At 53.5% G+C, this 17199-nt stretch overlaps 7 protein-coding genes across 7 annotated transcripts; 4 read left to right on the forward strand and 3 right to left on the reverse strand.

The window, feature by feature from the left end:
- Window positions 1–264: 264 nt before the first annotated feature.
- On the reverse strand, window positions 265–803 carry BDP81DRAFT_198419 (uncharacterized protein). The gene is made up of 2 exons (XM_060582517.1): window positions 338–803; window positions 265–279 (listed from the first exon to the last, which is right to left on the reverse strand). Exon 1 carries the CDS (start codon window positions 749–751, stop codon window positions 506–508), a length of 246 nt encoding a protein of 81 aa, XP_060447797.1. The 5' UTR covers window positions 752–803; the 3' UTR covers window positions 265–279; window positions 338–505.
- A 577-nt stretch (window positions 804–1380) lies between these two features.
- Window positions 1381–5628, forward strand: BDP81DRAFT_345472 (calcium-translocating P-type ATPase). Its single transcript, XM_060586093.1, has 4 exons — window positions 1381–2549; window positions 2606–4446; window positions 4497–4882; window positions 4935–5628. Exons 1-4 carry the CDS (start codon window positions 1655–1657, stop codon window positions 5410–5412), a joined length of 3600 nt encoding a protein of 1199 aa, XP_060447798.1. The 5' UTR covers window positions 1381–1654; the 3' UTR covers window positions 5413–5628.
- Window positions 5629–5807: 179 nt separating this feature from the next.
- BDP81DRAFT_423635 (ubiquinol-cytochrome C reductase) lies at window positions 5808–7159 on the forward strand. Its single transcript, XM_060590085.1, has 5 exons — window positions 5808–5986; window positions 6059–6081; window positions 6227–6292; window positions 6440–6488; window positions 6612–7159. The coding sequence occupies exons 1-5, from the start codon at window positions 5984–5986 to the stop codon at window positions 6669–6671; spliced, it is 201 nt and encodes a 66-aa protein (XP_060447799.1). The 5' UTR covers window positions 5808–5983; the 3' UTR covers window positions 6672–7159.
- Window positions 7160–7197: 38 nt separating this feature from the next.
- BDP81DRAFT_423637 (endoribonuclease L-PSP) lies at window positions 7198–8036 on the reverse strand. The gene is made up of 4 exons (XM_060590086.1): window positions 7844–8036; window positions 7757–7770; window positions 7476–7679; window positions 7198–7423 (listed from the first exon to the last, which is right to left on the reverse strand). The coding sequence occupies exons 1-4, from the start codon at window positions 7998–8000 to the stop codon at window positions 7307–7309; spliced, it is 492 nt and encodes a 163-aa protein (XP_060447800.1). The 5' UTR covers window positions 8001–8036; the 3' UTR covers window positions 7198–7306.
- A 1510-nt stretch (window positions 8037–9546) lies between these two features.
- BDP81DRAFT_448037 (dolichyl-phosphate-mannose-protein mannosyltransferase) lies at window positions 9547–12043 on the forward strand (the record flags this gene model as incomplete). The annotated part of the gene is made up of 3 exons (XM_060592248.1): window positions 9547–9804; window positions 9924–11559; window positions 11616–12043. The coding sequence occupies 3 exons, from the start codon at window positions 9547–9549 to the stop codon at window positions 12041–12043; spliced, it is 2322 nt and encodes a 773-aa protein (XP_060447801.1).
- Window positions 12044–13380: 1337 nt separating this feature from the next.
- BDP81DRAFT_423645 (cryptococcal mannosyltransferase 1-domain-containing protein) lies at window positions 13381–14575 on the forward strand. Its single transcript, XM_060590087.1, has 2 exons — window positions 13381–13569; window positions 13663–14575. The coding sequence occupies exons 1-2, from the start codon at window positions 13450–13452 to the stop codon at window positions 14332–14334; spliced, it is 792 nt and encodes a 263-aa protein (XP_060447802.1). The 5' UTR covers window positions 13381–13449; the 3' UTR covers window positions 14335–14575.
- A 341-nt stretch (window positions 14576–14916) lies between these two features.
- BDP81DRAFT_459711 (uncharacterized protein) lies at window positions 14917–17199 on the reverse strand (the record flags this gene model as incomplete). The annotated part of the gene is made up of 1 exon (XM_060593570.1): window positions 14917–17199. One exon carries the CDS (start codon window positions 17197–17199, stop codon window positions 14917–14919), a length of 2283 nt encoding a protein of 760 aa, XP_060447803.1.

The following is a 17199-nucleotide window of genomic DNA, read 5'->3' on the forward strand; positions in this document are numbered from 1 at the left end:
CGATCTGGCCAGGATGACGCCACGTGTGTCGCATCTTCTGGGCTGGTCAGACCTGCAGACTGCCGGCGTATCTTTCGGTGAGGAGGAATTTAGGGAGACGACGGGAAGTACGGTGCTTTCTGTGCCATCCCATGTTAGCGAATACCAATCCCTGTGCTGCCAGGTTTTTTTTCACTTCGGTTTGCCTGTCCAGCTGTGCTGTCTCAAAACAATGAGGTCTTGGCAACTGAAATCGTTGACAGGGTGGAATGTGGGCGACAGCGCACCAAGCCGTTCCGTCTGGCCATTGTAAGTCAAGCTGCCTAATTACCCGTTTCAACCAGATTGTCATCCATACGGGTTGCACCCGCTCTCTGAGGCGGTAGCTTCTTAAGCAACTGGTATCAACCGCTATCTAGACGCAAAGTATCAGCATTGCTTGCCCTGCAGACTGGGTGGTTACCATCAAGCCACCTTTCAACGTCTCCCGTCGGCATAAAGGTGTGGATGAATGGCGCTTCCCTCATCAGGCAGCATGATGTAGACATACAACCATGGCTGAGAGGGAGTGGCACATGGCGCGCCCTCCCTCATCATTGGGGGAGCCAGACTTCAGACCATGAAAAACAAGAAACGCATGCCGCCATATCCATTTGAGGGAGGCAAGGCAACTTTCTGAACCGCAATGCACCGCGCCTTGGCTCGCTGATGAAATGAGAGGGAGAATTGATATTAAGGGGAATTCTCCCAATAACACCAAATAGCCGTCCATCTTCGTCCGTACAGGTGACTTGGCCAAGAAAACACAAGCTTCTTTCGACCAGTCAAGCTTTCTGGACTCAGTCCGCGTTTGCCAAGACTTAGGCGACGTATTGGTCTCGCTCTCATCAAACCAGAAACCACTTGAAGGAGCAGCCAGCGAATGCGCTCGCGACAATCGTCCGAGCCCTGCACGCTCGTTCTTGGCATTGACCGTTCCATGGTCAGCTTCCTCCGGACCATTTTGTGGTCAACAACACTTTTCCATCGTCATTGTTCGTCCGATGATTGGTACAGCTTGCTTCATCCCCGGAGTGCCGCGATTTATGCACGTAAAAAGGTAGGCATCGGGCTTAGTGAAAGCTGTGACGGCAGGTGAAATTGCTGATGATGCTGTGGTTAAGTATTACCAGGTACAAGTTAGGCTTGCCAAGGATGCTGTGCCTGCTTAGTGACTTTTCGTAGGGAGTAGACAATAACATCATGTCCCGTTCCTCTCTCTTTTGCTTGTCTTGTTGTTTCCTCTCCTTCTCTATCCAAATTGCTCTGCACTTCTGTGGTGGTTGTTCCTTCCCTTATACCTTAGAGGAGGCCTCCCAGAAGCATCACCGCGCCTTCTCCAGGTAAAATTCGGAGCAGCTTCCGCACTTCGTTCGACTCACTGGGCAAGCACGACAACATTCACTCCTTCCAGCTTACATTCACAGGCTTTAGCAACATCTGCCCGTTGCCTCTACGCCTTTCCATTCCTAATTCAGTAACGGTCTGGATCAAACAACAACACCTTTCTTGGCCCAATCACATCTTCTTTCGACAGAAAATTCTGGAATAATACCCGACAGAAATCAACTTGAGCATCTGAATACCGCATCAATCCGAAGGCTACTCGCCACATCGCTTAGTCCCCATTGCTACTATGGCGACAGCCAACAAAGATGCCGAGAAAGGCGTCAATGTCTCGGATCAGGACGAAAAGAGTCAGCAACAGCCACTTGATATCGAGGCCAAGACAGCCAAGGATGAGAACCACCATGGATCCCGGAAGTTCTCATTGGATACGGCAGATGCTCTGACTCCTGATCGCGGCACCGAAGACATGTTTAACACGAAAGAAAACAACAAGTTCGCGTTCGCCCCCGGTCATCTGAGCAAGCTCTTGAACCCGAAAAGTCATAACGCCTTTTACGCTCTCGGTGGTCTTGCTGGTCTGGAAAAGGGTCTTCAAACCAACCGCAAGACCGGTTTGGGTGTTGACGAAGACAAGTTGGATCATGCCGTTTCGTTCGAGGAGGTGGCCCTCAAGGGCGTCCCCAAGTACGGTGCAGCTGGAAACACAGTCCCCCAGCCAGACCCAAAAGCGAAGAATGACATTCCCATTCCGCCTCCTCCAAGCGAGTATACTGGTGGCTTCTCGGACCGCAAACATGCGTTTCGTGACAACAGACTGCCCGACAAAAAGCAAAAGTCCTTTTTGCAGATGGTGTGGATCGCCTACAACGACAAGGTGTTGATTTTGTTGTCGATCGCCGCCGTCGTCTCTCTTGCGCTGGGCTTATACGAGACTTTTGGACAAAGCCATGAACCGGGTGAAGCTCGAGTCGAATGGGTCGAGGGTGTTGCCATTATGGTTGCCATTGTGATCGTCGTCATGGTTGGCTCGATCAATGACTGGCGAATGCAACAAAAGTTCAACACTCTCAACAAGAAGAATGATGATCGTACTGTCAAGGTCATCCGGTCTGGCAAGTCAGTGGAAATATCTATCTACAACATTGTGGTTGGCGATGTGGTTCATCTCTCAACTGGCGACAGTACGTATAATCTTTGGGACTTCAGGTCGATTCCTGGCTAATATCCGACTCTCTAGTGGTACCTGTTGATGGCATCTTCATTGAAGGTCACGGGGTCAAGTGCGACGAGTCATCGGCTACAGGCGAGTCTGATCTCCTGAAAAAGGTCGGCGCCGACGAAGTCTACGCTGCTCTTGACAAAATGGCGAACGATAACGTCGATCATCCCGATATTGAGAAGATGGATCCGTTCATCATCTCCGGCAGCAAGATTCAAGAAGGCACGGGTACTTTCATGGCCACTGCAGTAGGCGTCAATTCCTCATACGGCCGCATTACCATGTCTCTGAGAACCGAACAAGAAGATACTCCATTGCAGAGAAAGCTCAACATTCTTGCTGATTGGATTGCGAAAGCTGGTTTTGCCGCAGCTTTACTGCTGTTCGTCGTCCTTTTCATCAAGTTCTGCGTTGGACTTCCCACGAACAATGGTACCCCTGAACAGAAAGGCCAGCAATTCCTGAAGCTTTTTATTGTTTCGGTTACCGTTGTCGTTGTGGCTGTTCCCGAGGGACTGCCTCTGGCTGTTACTCTGGCGCTCTCTTTCGCAACATCGCGTATGATGAAAGACAACAATTTGGTGCGAGTCCTCAAGGCTTGCGAGACCATGGGCAACGCGACCACGATCTGCTCAGACAAGACAGGTACCCTCACGCAGAACAAGATGTCAGTTGTTGCCACTACACTGGGCAAGAGCATCAGTTTTGGTGGTACCGACGCTCCTCTCGAATCGTCAAAAGAAGAGAAACCCAAGAACAGCACGTCCCCTTCCGACGAAACCCACGTCAACTCGGTCCGAAATGTCTCAGCCGGAGATTTTGCCAAAGACCTCAGCTCTGAGACGAAGCAGCTTCTCATTCAAGGCAATGCTGTCAACTCCACTGCCTTCGAGGGCGACCAAGACGGAGAGCAGACTTTTATCGGGTCCAAGACTGAAGTTGCTCTTCTCACTTTCAGCCGGGATCAATTGGGAGCCGGGCCAGTCGAGGAAGAGCGATCAAACGCAAATGTTGTTCAAGTTGTTCCTTTTGACTCGGCAGTCAAGTACATGGCTACTGTTGTCAAGCTCTCGAACGGGAAATACAGGGCTTACGTCAAGGGAGCCTCTGAGATTCTCCTCGGAAAATGCACCAAGGTGCTGGACAACCCGAACGGCTCCGAGCTCAACGTTGTGGACTTGACTACGGAAGACAAGGACATGTTTGCGCAAACCATTGATTCGTACGCTGGCCAAACCCTTCGCACCATTGGCTCTTCCTTCCGGGATTTCGACTCTTGGCCGCCAAAAGAAGCCGTCTCTGAGGATGATTCGAGGAGTGCAGACTTTGACAAGATTCACCAAGACATGACCCTCATTGCGATTTACGGCATCAAAGATCCGCTGAGATCATCCGTCATCGACGCCATCAAGGACTGCAACCGCGCTGGTGTGGTGGTCCGCATGGTTACTGGAGACAACATCTTGACGGCAAGAGCAATCGCCAAGGAATGTGGCATCTATCATCCCGAAGATGGCGGCATTGCCATGGAAGGCCCAACTTTCCGCAGAAAGACTGAGGAAGAACTCAAGAACATCGTTCCCAAACTTCAAGTTCTTGCACGTTCCAGTCCTGAAGACAAGAGAATCCTTGTTCGGACTCTCAAGGATCTTGGCGAGACGGTTGCTGTGACTGGAGACGGCACGAACGACGCGCCCGCGCTCAAGCTGTCAGATATTGGGTTCTCCATGGGTATTGCTGGCACTGAAGTCGCCAAAGAAGCATCTGGCATCATTCTGATGGATGACAACTTTGCTTCGATCGTCAAAGCCTTGATGTGGGGAAGAGCTGTGAACGACTCCGTTAAGAAGTTCTTGCAGGTAAGTTTCACCAGTATGGAGAGTCGAATGAAGTCGCTAACATTCCCAAGTTCCAACTGACCGTGAACGTGACCGCTGTTGTCTTGACATTCGTCTCTGCAGTCGCCAGTCCCACCCAAGAGTCGGTGCTCAATGCCGTCCAATTACTCTGGGTCAACTTGATCATGGACACATTCGCGGCACTCGCGCTTGCCACAGACCCGCCGACGCGGAGTGTCCTAGACCGCAAGCCTGACCGAAAATCTGCCTCACTTATCACGCTAAGAATGGCAAAGATGATCATCGGACAGGCCATTTTACAGCTCGTCATCACCTTTGTCTTGAACTTTGCTGGACGCAGCCTTCTGGGCTACGGCACATCTGAAGACGATACCAAGAGTCTGAATACCCTCGTCTTCAACACATTTGTCTGGCTGCAAATCTTCAACGAACTCAAGTAAGTCTTTCATGGTAGAAGAATGGTGAACAATCAACTGACTCGCGATTAGCAACCGCCGCCTGGACAACAGATTCAACATTTTTGAGAACATCACCAAGAATTACTTCTTCATCGGAATCAACCTGATCATGATTGGTGGTCAGGTTCTCATTGTTTTCAAGGGAGGTGAGGCCTTCCAGATCCATGCTTTGAATGGCAAGGAATGGGGTCTCTCTATTGGTCTCGGCGCGATTTCTCTTCCTTGGGGAGTCTTCATCCGTCTCATCCCCGACGCGTGGGTAGCGTCATGCCTGCCGTGGTTCATCCGCAAGAGGTGGGCGCCTGATACGATCTCTGAGAAGCGTCTCGAAGAGCATCGCAAGTTCACGGGCGGACTTGAACCTCCTCTGCGGACACACACTGGACTCAGAGGTCGCAGAGCGCAGGAGCACATGCCATTCCGACAGCGGATGCACAATGCCAAAGTCCACGCGAAGGCAAAGATTGGTGGCCACGACCACAGTGTCTCGCCTATCAAGGAAGGTTGAGGCATAGGAATCTTAGCAACAATAGGCTCGCAGCCATGTAATAATAGTAGTAATTAGTAACGAGAACTCCTTTGATTAAATTGCTTCGTCACATCGTTCTTCGACTGCTGTAAGTGTTTGGACGTAGTAGTGAAAATGTGCGTCGTACCGTATTCACCAAAAACCACAACAAGATGTGATGATGTGACCACATGAGCGTCTAATTTGGCGTACGTCAAATGAACGCCTGATTAATACTCATGGCATGTCTTCAGCACAGTCGCAGCTCCCAAGCGATTACCGACGTTGTCTAGAAATCTGTGGCGTGTTGGAAATGTGGCTGGGGGTGACAGATGAGGCTGATGCGTCTTAGTCATCCAGTAGTCGGTGGTCCAAGGGAAGGTAGACCGCAGAGCCAATCAGAGCCCATGTATTTCGGCAAAGCCAAGTGCTTCCCGGAACATCGCGAATTTCGTCAAGACTCCCAACACCATCCGATTCAACCCACCCCCGAACGATCATCGCCTCGCCGACCGCAACGAAGCACACTTGCCACCACTCGAGACGTGCGAATTGACAGACGAAATTCAAAATGGTACGTTGAACATCCTGCAGATACCTGTCGCGCGACCGCAATTGGCTAATCACTCACTTTTGATTCTCACAGGCCGCCGCTCGCCCCTTCTACTCGCAAGTCTTCCCTCCTCACACACCCTTCTGTGTCGCCGACCGATATCGATTATATCAGCTTGATACTGCGCTACTTGGATCCGACAGAGGCAGTCTTGATTGAGCGAACGAAGGACATGTGCTAACGTGTGGATTGGTCGTACAGCGCTATCTTCAAGAACAACTTCTCCATGCTCGGCTTCGTCTTTGCGACGGGCTTTGCTTTCGAGATGTGAGTTTCCCTCCCCCTTGCGAAATTCGAGATATACCGGTACCTTTGGTGAGGCCTGGAGGAGCGAAGAGGCCGATGGGTCCGAGGTATCGGGGCAGCCGAGAGGGAATTATACGTGGGCTGACATGTTTTGTTTTTGCGCTCTAGGGGCTTCAACGGTGCGATGAACAAGTACTGGGACTACCTGAACCGCGGCGTAAGTACTCTCATCGGGTGCAATCTGGTTTCAGCGTCACTGTGGAAACCTATCGGGTTTACGAGTGGCTTTGAACCGTGGCTGTAGGTTTGGACTTTTGCTGACCAGAGACTCGATGTGTAGCGCCAATGGAAGGATATCCGCCACAAGTACGTCGAGGCTGCCGATGACGACGAGGAATAGACGAAATCTACGACTGTACTGGGGGGGGCGTGAAATAGAGGACGAGGGGCCTTCCTTTCCTTTTCAGAGCTTTGGCTTGGTAGAGGGGGGGTTTCCTTAGGCGGGCGTGTATTTTGTACCGATAGACGGAAGGGCGTGTAGAACATCAAGCTACCTTTCTGCATATTACCTACATTCGAGGTTCCCCTTTTGCTTTTCGTGAGAGATGGACGTGGTGAGGATCTAGTAGGGTGTGCGGATTGCAAACTACTTGTCCCGTCAGTTGCTGAGGTTTGGTTGCAATAAGGTTCCCTTCGAGGCTCTCTGTTGCAGCTGGAAAGTGGACATGAAGCTACAAACCTGCCTTGCTGGTGGGAGCTCGCTCAATCAAGCTTCTGCAAATATTACAGTCTAAGAATCGCGTATAGTACACTCCGGCAGACAGACAACCAGAGCCATAATTGAAGTAATCACATGGGGAGAGTCATACATCTCGCACTCTTGTACACGGCATTGTTACCCTGGGTGGTCACTTGAATCTGAATGCGTCTGAATGGATGTTTAATTTTTTATTTTTATTTTTGGTATTCATTGAGATCTATAGAAGATGCTCATCCCTTCACAGATCGAGCTCTCCTAGAAGATAAGCCTTGCCTCTAGGGGAGGGCAATGCACTCAATCTCAACGTCAACGTTCTTGGGCAGAGTCTTGACGGCGACGCAGCTGCGGGCGGGCTTGTGGGTGAACCACTTCTCGTACTCGCCGTTCATCTCCTGTCGTGATTGTTAGGGGAAAATGAGATGAAAAGACGAGAGGGGAACTCACGGCAAAGTCGTCCATGTCAGCGAGGAAAATGTTGACCTTGACGACCTTCTCAATGGAGGAGCCGGCCTCGACGAGGACGGCCTTGAGGTTGGAGATGCACTGCTTGGTCTTGTCGGTGACGGAGCCCTCGACGAAGGTGCCCTCGGGGGTGAGGGGGATCTGGCCGGAGCAGTAGATTGCGGTGGGGGTCTTGATGGCCTGGGACTGTTTGGGGGGTTCATAATGGTTAGATGAGGACTTTTCTCAAGGTGCTCAATGGTAAGCGGGGGATGTTTTCATACGTAGGGGCCAAGAGCTAGTTGAAATTGGATTGTCAGTCTGGGTTGCTCAGAGGCCATGATAGTTGGGGATGGGGGTATAGGACTCACCGGCCGGGGCGTTCTTGGTGAAGACGATGGATTGCTCAGACATCTTTGCTGCGTTGACACTGAAAGGCTGGATGTGAAATTTAGTTATGATGTGTGGTGTTGAGCGGACGGCGGCGCGGGATGAGAGTCTTGTGACGGATCTGAAGAGTGAGGACATTGGGAAGGAGAGGACTATCGCGGGGTTATGAGCAATTGGGCAATTGGAGTAGAGATGTAGGGCGGACGCGGCGAATTGAGGGTCTACATATAAAGTTGGAGCTTCACGATTGGACGGGCGGGCTCGGGCGGGGTGCCGTTGGTGGCATGTGTGGTGCGGCACGCCCTCCGTTCTTCGGCGCTGGGCCCGGTGCGGGAGGGGTGGATTGTCGGCGCGGCCAGTTGCGGTTTTGTAATGCTGTCGAACGCGCCTTTCAGCCCTGGGTTGACATGACCTTGCATGATTATTTGTAAGCTTTGTTGTGTTAAGGTAGATAGATGCCTGTGAAATATGCGATGCTGAATATCTGAACGCTGGATTCGTGGAATTTCCGCAGCAGTCATATTTGAAGTTGTATTAAAACTACAGAGGTAGGCTCGGGGACATGGTATTGATCACGGATTAGGAAGAACTTGGACATGTTCAACAGTTCTTGTCGAAATGGCAGATTATTCTGGGTACCAAATCATAGAAGGGGGCAGGCACATGTTCCCGAATCCCGGGTAACAGCTTGCTCTGCCTGCGCGTGCAATGTATCTCTTATAGTGGCTTTGTGTCGGAGATTCAGACGCTCCACCGTCCACGAAGCATCATGGGATCGTTATCTTATCGCGGCGGAAGGTGGGAAGAGGTGAGGTGGGCTGGAGCTGCCCTTGCTCTCCCAATTCTAAGGAGTCTCCCCAAGCCGCCCTTGGAACACTACTCCGAAATTGTTAGCACAACTCCATCCAATGGAATGAACTGAATGCCCGGCAAGGAACCAGAATGAGTGCGTGAATACCTGGATGATATTGATGGCTCTCTCACTTTGGCCAAGTGTCCAGTCCTCATGGTGGTCCCTGGAGAGAGAGAGAGAGAAAGCAATCCCTGCCCCAAAAATTATCCCGTTCCCTAGCCTGAGACTACGGATAATAGGGCCATCTGGTCTTCGGGAAGGTTCAGTGTCAGTCTGCAGTCTGCACGTCGTCAGGGGGTCTCCCAAGTTTTTCCGCCAAAGTTACCGGGGGAGATAATCGATCTTCCTTGTCCATTTTCTGCCTTTTTCTAAAACTTCTTCTCCATTATCGTGAGAATTCGATTCTTCCGGCGGCAATTTTCTTCGTCTTCTTCTTCAAGTCATTCCTTAACGCGTCACCTTTTTGCATTACGTTCCCTTCCTTCTCTTCGACTTTTGTCCAAACGTGACGTGAGGGCTGACGCGCTCCACTTTTCCTCATAGCGTGTAAGTAAGCTACAAGCCCCTGAGCTCGCTCCCTTACAGCTCCAAGGTACCGCGCCTAGTGCGAAACGTACCACCCATCCATTGGATCCAATCCAATCTCATAGGGTCAAATCAGTTGGAGCTATCTGTCCTTCTTCTGTGGTGAACCTGCTCCCCGAGGGAACAAATATTCCCAGCTTGCAAACACCTTCAACCCAAAACTTTTCAGCCTCAAGGCTTGGACTGACAACCCCTTTCCATCGCCGAGCAGCTCCTTCATCGAATCCCTCACGTCCACCCCCCATCATGGCGTCGACGACTGCCACCCCGCAGGGCAGCGTTCGCCAGCGCAACAATGCAAAGCGGCCTACCACGCCCGCCGCCGGTGCAGCTGACGCCGTCGTCGAGTCGTTCAACAAGGCCGGTGCAAAGACCAAGCGGTCCGTCTCTCAGCCCGAGTACGGCGTCGGACTTCTCATCACCACCATTCTCGCCTTCGTCACCCGTTTCTGGGGCATCAGCCATCCCAATGAAGTCGTTTTTGACGAAGTTCACTTTGGCAAGGTACGTTTATACTTGTCTTCCGATGGGGGAACGAAGAAAAGAGAAGATGGAGAGAGAAAAAATATTGCAGAATCAGAATCACCAGAACACATGACAGCTAACACTGTCCTTTAACACAGTTTGCCTCCTACTACCTCGAGAGAACCTACTTCTTCGATGTCCACCCTCCGTTCGGAAAGCTCCTCTTTGCCTTTATGGGATGGCTCGTTGGCTACGACGGACACTTCCACTTCGAGAATATTGGCGACTCCTACATCTCCAACAAAGTGCCCTATGTCGCCTTCCGAGCTCTGCCCGCCATTCTCGGCGCATTGACCGTCTCCGTCACCTATCTCATCATGTGGGAGTCTGGCTACAGCTTGCCCGCCTGCCTTTTGGCCGCCGGTCTCGTCTTGCTCGACAACGCTCACATTGGTCAGACGCGTCTGGTCCTTCTCGATGCCACTCTCGTCTTCGCCATGGCCTGCAGCTTACTGTGCTACATCAAGTTCTACAAGCTGCGCCACGAGCCCTTCTCGCGCAAGTGGTGGAAGTGGCTGGTCCTCACCGGATTCGCCCTGTCCGCTGATATCTCGACAAAGTACGTTGGACTCTTCGCCTTCGTCACTATTGGCTCCGCTGTGATTATCGATCTCTGGGGTCTTTTGGATATCAAGAGACCCGGTGGTGCCCTGAGTCTCCCCGACTTTGGCAAGCACTTTGCTGCTCGCGCCTTTGGCTTGATCATCATGCCCTTCCTGTTCTACCTCTTCTGGTTCCAGGTCCACTTCGCCGTCCTGACCCGATCTGGTCCTGGCGACGACTTCATGACCCCCGAGTTCCAGGAGACGCTCAGCGACAACGTCATGTTGGCCAACTCCTTGACCGTGGAGTACTACGACAGCATCAGCATCCGCCACAAGGAGACCAAGACCTACCTGCACAGCCACGATGACCACTACCCTCTGCGATACGATGACGGTCGTGTTTCCAGCCAGGGCCAGCAGGTCACCGGCTACCCTTACAACGACACCAACAACTACTGGCAAATTATCCCCTTGATCGACGATCAGAAGACGGGCAAGGCAGTCAAGAACAACGACGTTGTCCGCCTCAGGCACGTGGCTACCGACACCATGTTGCTGTCCCACGACGTCGCCTCGCCCTACTACCCTACGAACCAGGAGTTCACCGCGGTGCCTTTGGCTGATGCTTACGGCGACCGTCTTAACGATACTCTATTTGAGATCCGCATTGAGAACGGCAAGCCTGGTCAGGAGTTCAAGACTATCTCGAGTCACTTCAAATTCATCCACAACCCCAGCAAGGTTGCCATGTGGACGCACACCACTCCTCTGCCGGAATGGGGCCACAAGCAGCAGGAAATCAACGGCAACAAGCAGTTGGCGCCGAGCTCCAATATCTGGTTTGTCGAGGATCTCCCCGCGATCCCCTTGGACTCTAAGAGACGCGAAAAGCCGGAGAAGGAGGTTAAGACCCTGTCCTTCTTCCGCAAGTGGTTCGAGCTTCAGCGCTCCATGTTCTGGCACAACAACCAGTTGACCAGTAGCCATCCGTACGCCAGCCACCCCTACCAATGGCCCTTCCTGCTTCGCGGTGTCAGCTTCTGGACTCAGAACGACACCCGCCAGCAGATCTACTTCCTCGGTAACCCCATCGGCTGGTGGCTCGCCAGCAGTCTGTTGGCAGTCTTTGCCGGTATCATCGGCGCGGACCAGGTGTCACTTAGACGAGGCATTGACGCTCTTGACCACCGTAAGTACCGTGCGTTCCCTTTTCTGTCTTGGAACACCGTCGCTAACCATCAGTAGGTACCCGTTCCCGTTTGTACAACTCTACGGGTTTCTTCTTCCTCGCCTGGGCTACTCACTACTTCCCCTTCTACCTGATGGGCCGTCAACTCTTCCTTCACCACTACCTGCCGGCGCATTTAGCCTCCTGTTTGGTTGCTGGTGCTCTTCTAGAGTTCATCTTCACCGCCGAGCCCGCTCCCGAGGAGGGCTACGAGGCTATCAACGGCAACAAGAAGGCCGATGGACCTAAGAGACACATTTCTGCCCGTGAGCGCTTCGCCGGTCAGAGTCTTGCTGGCGCCTGGATCGCTTGTGGCGTTATCCTTCTTATTGCCCTCGCCGGCTGGTACTTCTTCCTGCCCTTGACGTACGGATACCCCGGCCTCACTGTTGAGGAGGTTGTCCGTCGCAAGTGGCTCGGATACGACCTGCACTTTGCCAAATAAAGGGCAAGCCGTGTACATCATGACCCCACGCGGGATTGATACAGATACCTTACTAGACGATATTGCCCCAGAAGTCAGATGGGCCCTCACCTCCAACGACCTAGCGTGAACAGGTCAAGGGAATACAGTGACCACAGAGTCCAGTAGAGGATTAAAATGGGGATGATTGGGGGCGTCGAGTGTATTAGTAGTTTTCTTGAGTCCAATGATATACTCCAGATGACCTTTTCTTCATGTGAAGCTATGGTGTGCCTACCTACCTAAGGTACCGGATAGTTTGTGAAAGCATGTTCTGTGCATAGAGAAAAGCATCAGTCAAACTCATGCAATGCCATGCCTTGGCCCAGTGTCGAGTCGTCGTCTTGTGCAGGGGCGAGCTGTGCTGTAGCGGCCAATCGCGTGCCTCCCCGTCTTCTCCAGGCTTCCAAAACGGACCCTGTCAACCCTGCCAGGACCCAATGACACCACGGCAATGGCCCGCAGGCTGCAGCATAAGGCACCTTAGTGACAGACTGACAATAGCGACCCTTACCTGATCCCTGTCGAAAGCTACCTCCCATTACTGAGCACGTTGACGATTGAGGTCCCCGCGGCCTCCTGGTGTTACCTACCACTATTATCTTACGGATAATACGAGATTCTCTCGCTCGCTCGTCTTGGCCAGTGCAGGAAGGAGGGGAGATCGACTTCTTACACCCGGAGGATCCTCTTTTTCCTCTCTTCTGCCGTTCAAGCTGCTTCAATGGCGTCCATGACATACCTCACATTTTCTCCCTTTGCCCACTGACTTATCGTGTATATTTCTTGTCCTTCGACGGCGGTTCCCCTCCGCTCGAACCACCCGAACGAACGACCACAGACGGTAGCTCGAGCGCACGCCAGCCGACATCACCTCCGAGAAAAACAGATCGGAAAAGAAAAAAAAACATACCATGGGCCTCCTCAACGGCCTCCGCCTGAGCGCCCGCCGCCTCCTCCGCTCCCGCACCTTCCGCAACATCGCCCTCCTCCTAACGCTCTACATCCTCCTCGACGCCCTCCGCTACCAGCGCCGCATCACCTCGGCCCCGCGCCACGACCCAACCCGCCCGCGGCGCGCGGAGCGGGTGTACATCGCCGGCATGCACTACAACGACGCCTCCGTGATCCGGACGCACTGGAATAAAGCGGTGCTGGACCTCGTCGAGGCGCTGGGGCGGGACAACGTCTATGTCTCGGTCTACGAGAGCGGGAGCTGGGACGATACGAAGGCGGCGCTGCGGGAGCTGGACGGGGTGTTGGGGAAGAGGGGGGTGAGGAGGAATGTCGTGCTGGATGAGAGGACGCATGCGCAGGAGGTGGAGGAGGTTCCGGCGGAGGGGGAGGAGAGGGAGGGGTGGATTCGGACACCGAGGGGAAAGAGGGAGATGAGGAGGATACCGTTTCTTGCGAGGTTGAGGAATTTGACGTTAAGGGATTTGTGGAAGTTGGGGGAGGAGGGGGAGATGTTTGATACGGTGCTTTTTTTGAATGATGTTGTGTTTACGGTAAGATTGTGTCTCTTTCTGGTTTGCTATGGGCACGCTCGAAAACCGTTGTTGAGGTCTTCAGGGGAGGGGGGAGCTAACACGAAGTAACAGACCGACGACGTCCTCGCGCTGCTCGACACCAACGGCGGCCTCTACGCCGCAGCCTGCTCACTCGACTTTGCCCACCCGCCATCCTACTACGACACGTTCGCGCTGCGCGACTCGGCGGGACAGGCGACGCTGATGCAGCGGTGGCCGTACTTCCGCTCCGAGGCGAGCCGGCTCGCGATGATGGCGTACTCGGACGCCGTCCCCGTGCGGAGCTGTTGGAACGGGATCGTTGCGATGCCGGCGGCGCCCTTTCTCGCGAACCGCGGCAAGAGGCTCGAGTTTCGCGGGGTGGCGGATTCGTTGGCGGAGGAGGCGCATCTCGAGGCGAGCGAGTGCTGTCTTGTGCATGTTGATAATCCGTTGACGCGGGAGTTGGGGGTGTTTGTGAATCCGAGGGTGAGGGTGGGTTATTCGCCTGCTGCGTATGAGGCTATGAATCCGGCTGGTGGGGGGAGTTGGCTTTCTGTGTGGAGAATTGTGGTGGGTGTTTGGGAGGGGAGGGTTAGGAGGGCTTTGACGAGTGAGAGGGTTAAGGAGTGGGTTGTTAGGAAGAGGGTTGGGGAGTGGGAGGCGCGTGGAGGTGGTGATCAGAAGAAGAGGAGTGAGAAGGGGGTTGATTGTTTGATTAATGAGGGGCAGGTGCTTGTGTACAATGGATGGGCTCATGTATGAGGGAGAGGATCGAAAGGGTGGTGAGGACGAGGATGGAAAAGGAAAAAGATACCCATTGGATGTGTTGTTTAGGTTTCTACAGATGTTTTATATGGTGTACAAAAGTCAAGACGCCCATGCTCTTCCTGTTGGCTTCCTAGACCGACTACATACAGGTATTAGATGGTCTCAAAAGACTGAACAAAAAAGAGTTCACCCCCCAACCCCTCCCCGGTGTTGAACTGGGGGCTACATCTCTTGGTGCTCATGCTGGGATTTATTGTTAACCATATACCACTCCCCCACCCATCCCAGTTTGACCTGACCCGTCGGCCTAGACGGGTGCCTGCTGGTTGTGGTGACGGAAATCGGGATTGAGGGGGGGTATATACCTTTGGTCCTGTTGTATATTCCGAGTATTTCTATTCTCATTCTAAGGTATGGTAGGTAGGTACTCACGCCGGAACAAAAATGCCTCGTCGATGTATAGTTCTAGCCTTCCTTTCTTCCTTCCTTCTCTGGGGCCACTCGATGAGAATTACAGACTTGTTCGAAATGGGATATGGCATATCGTCGTCAATTCCTTACTGGCCCTTCTCTACCTCACTCGATAACCATGTTTGACCTGGTAGCAACCACTCGCGCCCCAATCTCGTTGAAGAACCGCCGCAGCTCCGGGTCCTCGCCCGTCTCTTCGTCGACCAGAACCGCGGTAGTAGTCTCATCGCCAGTGGTATCGATTTCTCGAAAGTTATGTGACCTCTTGAGCGTGGGTTTCTTTCTCGGTATGTTTAGCGGTTTGACGTGGAGGTCTGTCTCTGGCTGTTCCGGATTGGAGTCTGTAAATGGATCGTAGATGTCATCCTCCTCGTCGTCTTCATCGTCGGAGAACGTCATGAGGTCCTCTGATGGTTGAGACATCGTCACCGCTAGGGGGACACCACCATGGTCCTCCCAGTCCTGTTCTGCGGTGAACGTTTCGGGGGATAAGGGGCTAACGAGGTACGACCCATCATCAACGATGTGCCCTGCTCCCATCTCGTCGACGAGGCCGTCATACATTCCCTCCACATACCCCCCATCCTCGTTCTCATCCTCATCCTCATCCATATCGTCATCCACCCTTCCATTCTCAACATCCATCTCATCTTCATCATCAACACCAACACAACACCTCAGCCCGCTCCCTGCCCCCCCTCGGCTCCCCTGACCCCGGATCCTCAACCTCGTGCCAATCTCCTCTTCCGGATCAGCAAGCAACTCCAACAACGCCCCCTCCTCATCAAGCAGATTACACTCCCTCGCCACGCCCAACGCCCCAGACGCCGCGGCAGCAACCAGCCGCCCGCCCAACCCGGAGCTCACGACCCGCGGGACGTCGTTCATCTGCAGCACGTCGAGGAGCGAGATACCGTGCGTGCTGAGCTCGTGCAGCTGCGCCGAGGTAAGGTATCCCCGCCTCTCTGCATCCGCGGCGCGGAGTTTTCGAAAGGCGGGGAGGGCTGCTGAGGTTCGTCTGTGCGAAGTGTACGTTGAGAATGACGGAGATGAAGGGGGTGGTAGAGGGGAGTGGAAGTCTACTACGGCGAGCATGTCGTTGATTGCGTCTGCTGACCACTGCACGGAGCGTATGGCTTGGAGGAGGCGGGTGTACCCGCGCCTGCGCGGGTGGGAGGGGAAGTTTTGGGTGTATTCTCCTGATCCGGGGGTCAGGGGCAGGGGCAGGATGGGTTCGACGAGGTCGGTTTGGGGTTCGAGCGGGTTTATGGAGGGGTAGGGGACGCAGTGGAGGGTTAGGTAGCGGAGGATGTTTGCGTTGCGGGCGAGGTGGGTTTGGAGGGCGTTGTAGGGGGTTGTTTGTGGGAGGGAGAGGCCTCGGGCGATTGTGGTGAGAGGGATGAGGGCGGATGGGGAGGAGGGATGGTAGGGGGGGAGGAGGTCTTTGTCGGTTGTTGGGGAGAGGGTGTGGGAGGGGTGGGAGGAGGTTGTGGTTGCGTAGATGTCTAGGAGATCGTCTATCTCTTCTTCATCTTCTTCGTCCTCGCTCGGGGAAGTTGGGGATGTCTTTGAGGTGGGGGAGAGAGAGTCTTCATTTTCTGAGGAGTCTTCGGAGTAGACGGATGACGAGCGTCGCGGGGACCTTGGTGATGTTGGCGTTGATATCCAGTGTTCGTCTTCCACGGTGGTCGACTGGAAGAAGTGGCTCGTATTGTCAAAGACGGCTCTCATAGGCGTGCCACCGAAACCACCTTCTTCCGACGTGGTGAAGCTATCCGCTTTCTCGGCCGCGTAAGACGCTTCGGAAAAGGTAAGAGCTTGGGGACTGTATTTCAACGAATCTTTCCGAGCAGGGAACGTTGACGACCTGTCTGATGCTGTGTTGGAATCCCCGTCTTCTCTGGTGATGCTCGTCACCAAAACCTGGGGACGAATATCAGAACAACTTGATCTTTCGGCGTCGTCGTACCAACCCAGCCCGGTGATGGGACGAATAATCTCGTGAGCTGCCGTCGGAGGGAGATTCTCCTCTTCATCAGCATCAGTCTGCCACCCCTCAAACTCTCCAGGAAAGGAGCTCAACATGTCCCCAAGCGACTTCTCATGTCCCTCTCCTTGTACGTCGACGGTGTCATACTCGGAGAAATCAAACAACACTTCCGTATCCAGCGTGGAGGAGCTCGACTCTTCCTCGCCCATCTGCTCATCCCCATTCCCATCGACTACATCCGCCCCCGAGATCAAGGGGCTCGGATTCCCCGCCTCTTCAACCATACTCCTCAGATCCTCAAAGTAGAGCGACGGCAGACGGGGCCGACTACCCTCACCATCAGAGGGGTCTTCTTCCGCAGCAGACGTCTCTTCGCTGGAATAATCGACCAACGTCAT

Source organism: Colletotrichum phormii (assembly GCF_030913505.1).
Source record: "Colletotrichum phormii strain CBS 102054 chromosome Unknown BDP81scaffold_6, whole genome shotgun sequence".
NCBI classification, from domain to species: domain Eukaryota; kingdom Fungi; phylum Ascomycota; class Sordariomycetes; order Glomerellales; family Glomerellaceae; genus Colletotrichum; species Colletotrichum phormii.

Excerpts from the sequence above, each read along its gene's own strand:
- BDP81DRAFT_198419 (XM_060582517.1), bottom strand. The coding sequence starts at position 751 with ATGGACGGCTATTTGGTGTTATTGGGAGAATTCCCCTTAATATCAATT.
- BDP81DRAFT_345472 (XM_060586093.1), top strand. The coding sequence starts at position 1,655 with ATGGCGACAGCCAACAAAGATGCCGAGAAAGGCGTCAATGTCTCGGAT. Across the intron at positions 2,550-2,605 it reads TCATCTCTCAACTGGCGACA|TGGTACCTGTTGATGGCATC; the intron begins GTACGTATAATC and ends CCGACTCTCTAG. Across the intron at positions 4,447-4,496 it reads CCGTTAAGAAGTTCTTGCAG|TTCCAACTGACCGTGAACGT; the intron begins GTAAGTTTCACC and ends AACATTCCCAAG.
- BDP81DRAFT_423635 (XM_060590085.1), top strand. Across the intron at positions 6,082-6,226 it reads GCCGCTCGCCCCTTCTACTC|CGCTATCTTCAAGAACAACT; the intron begins GCAAGTCTTCCC and ends TTGGTCGTACAG. Across the intron at positions 6,489-6,611 it reads GGGACTACCTGAACCGCGGC|CGCCAATGGAAGGATATCCG; the intron begins GTAAGTACTCTC and ends CTCGATGTGTAG.
- BDP81DRAFT_423637 (XM_060590086.1), bottom strand. The coding sequence starts at position 8,000 with ATGTCCTCACTCTTCAGATCCGTCACAAGACTCTCATCCCGCGCCGCC. Across the intron at positions 7,424-7,475 it reads CTGACATGGACGACTTTGCC|GAGATGAACGGCGAGTACGA; the intron begins GTGAGTTCCCCT and ends CAATCACGACAG.
- BDP81DRAFT_423645 (XM_060590087.1), top strand. The coding sequence starts at position 13,450 with ATGAGGAGGATACCGTTTCTTGCGAGGTTGAGGAATTTGACGTTAAGG. Across the intron at positions 13,570-13,662 it reads TGAATGATGTTGTGTTTACG|ACCGACGACGTCCTCGCGCT; the intron begins GTAAGATTGTGT and ends ACGAAGTAACAG.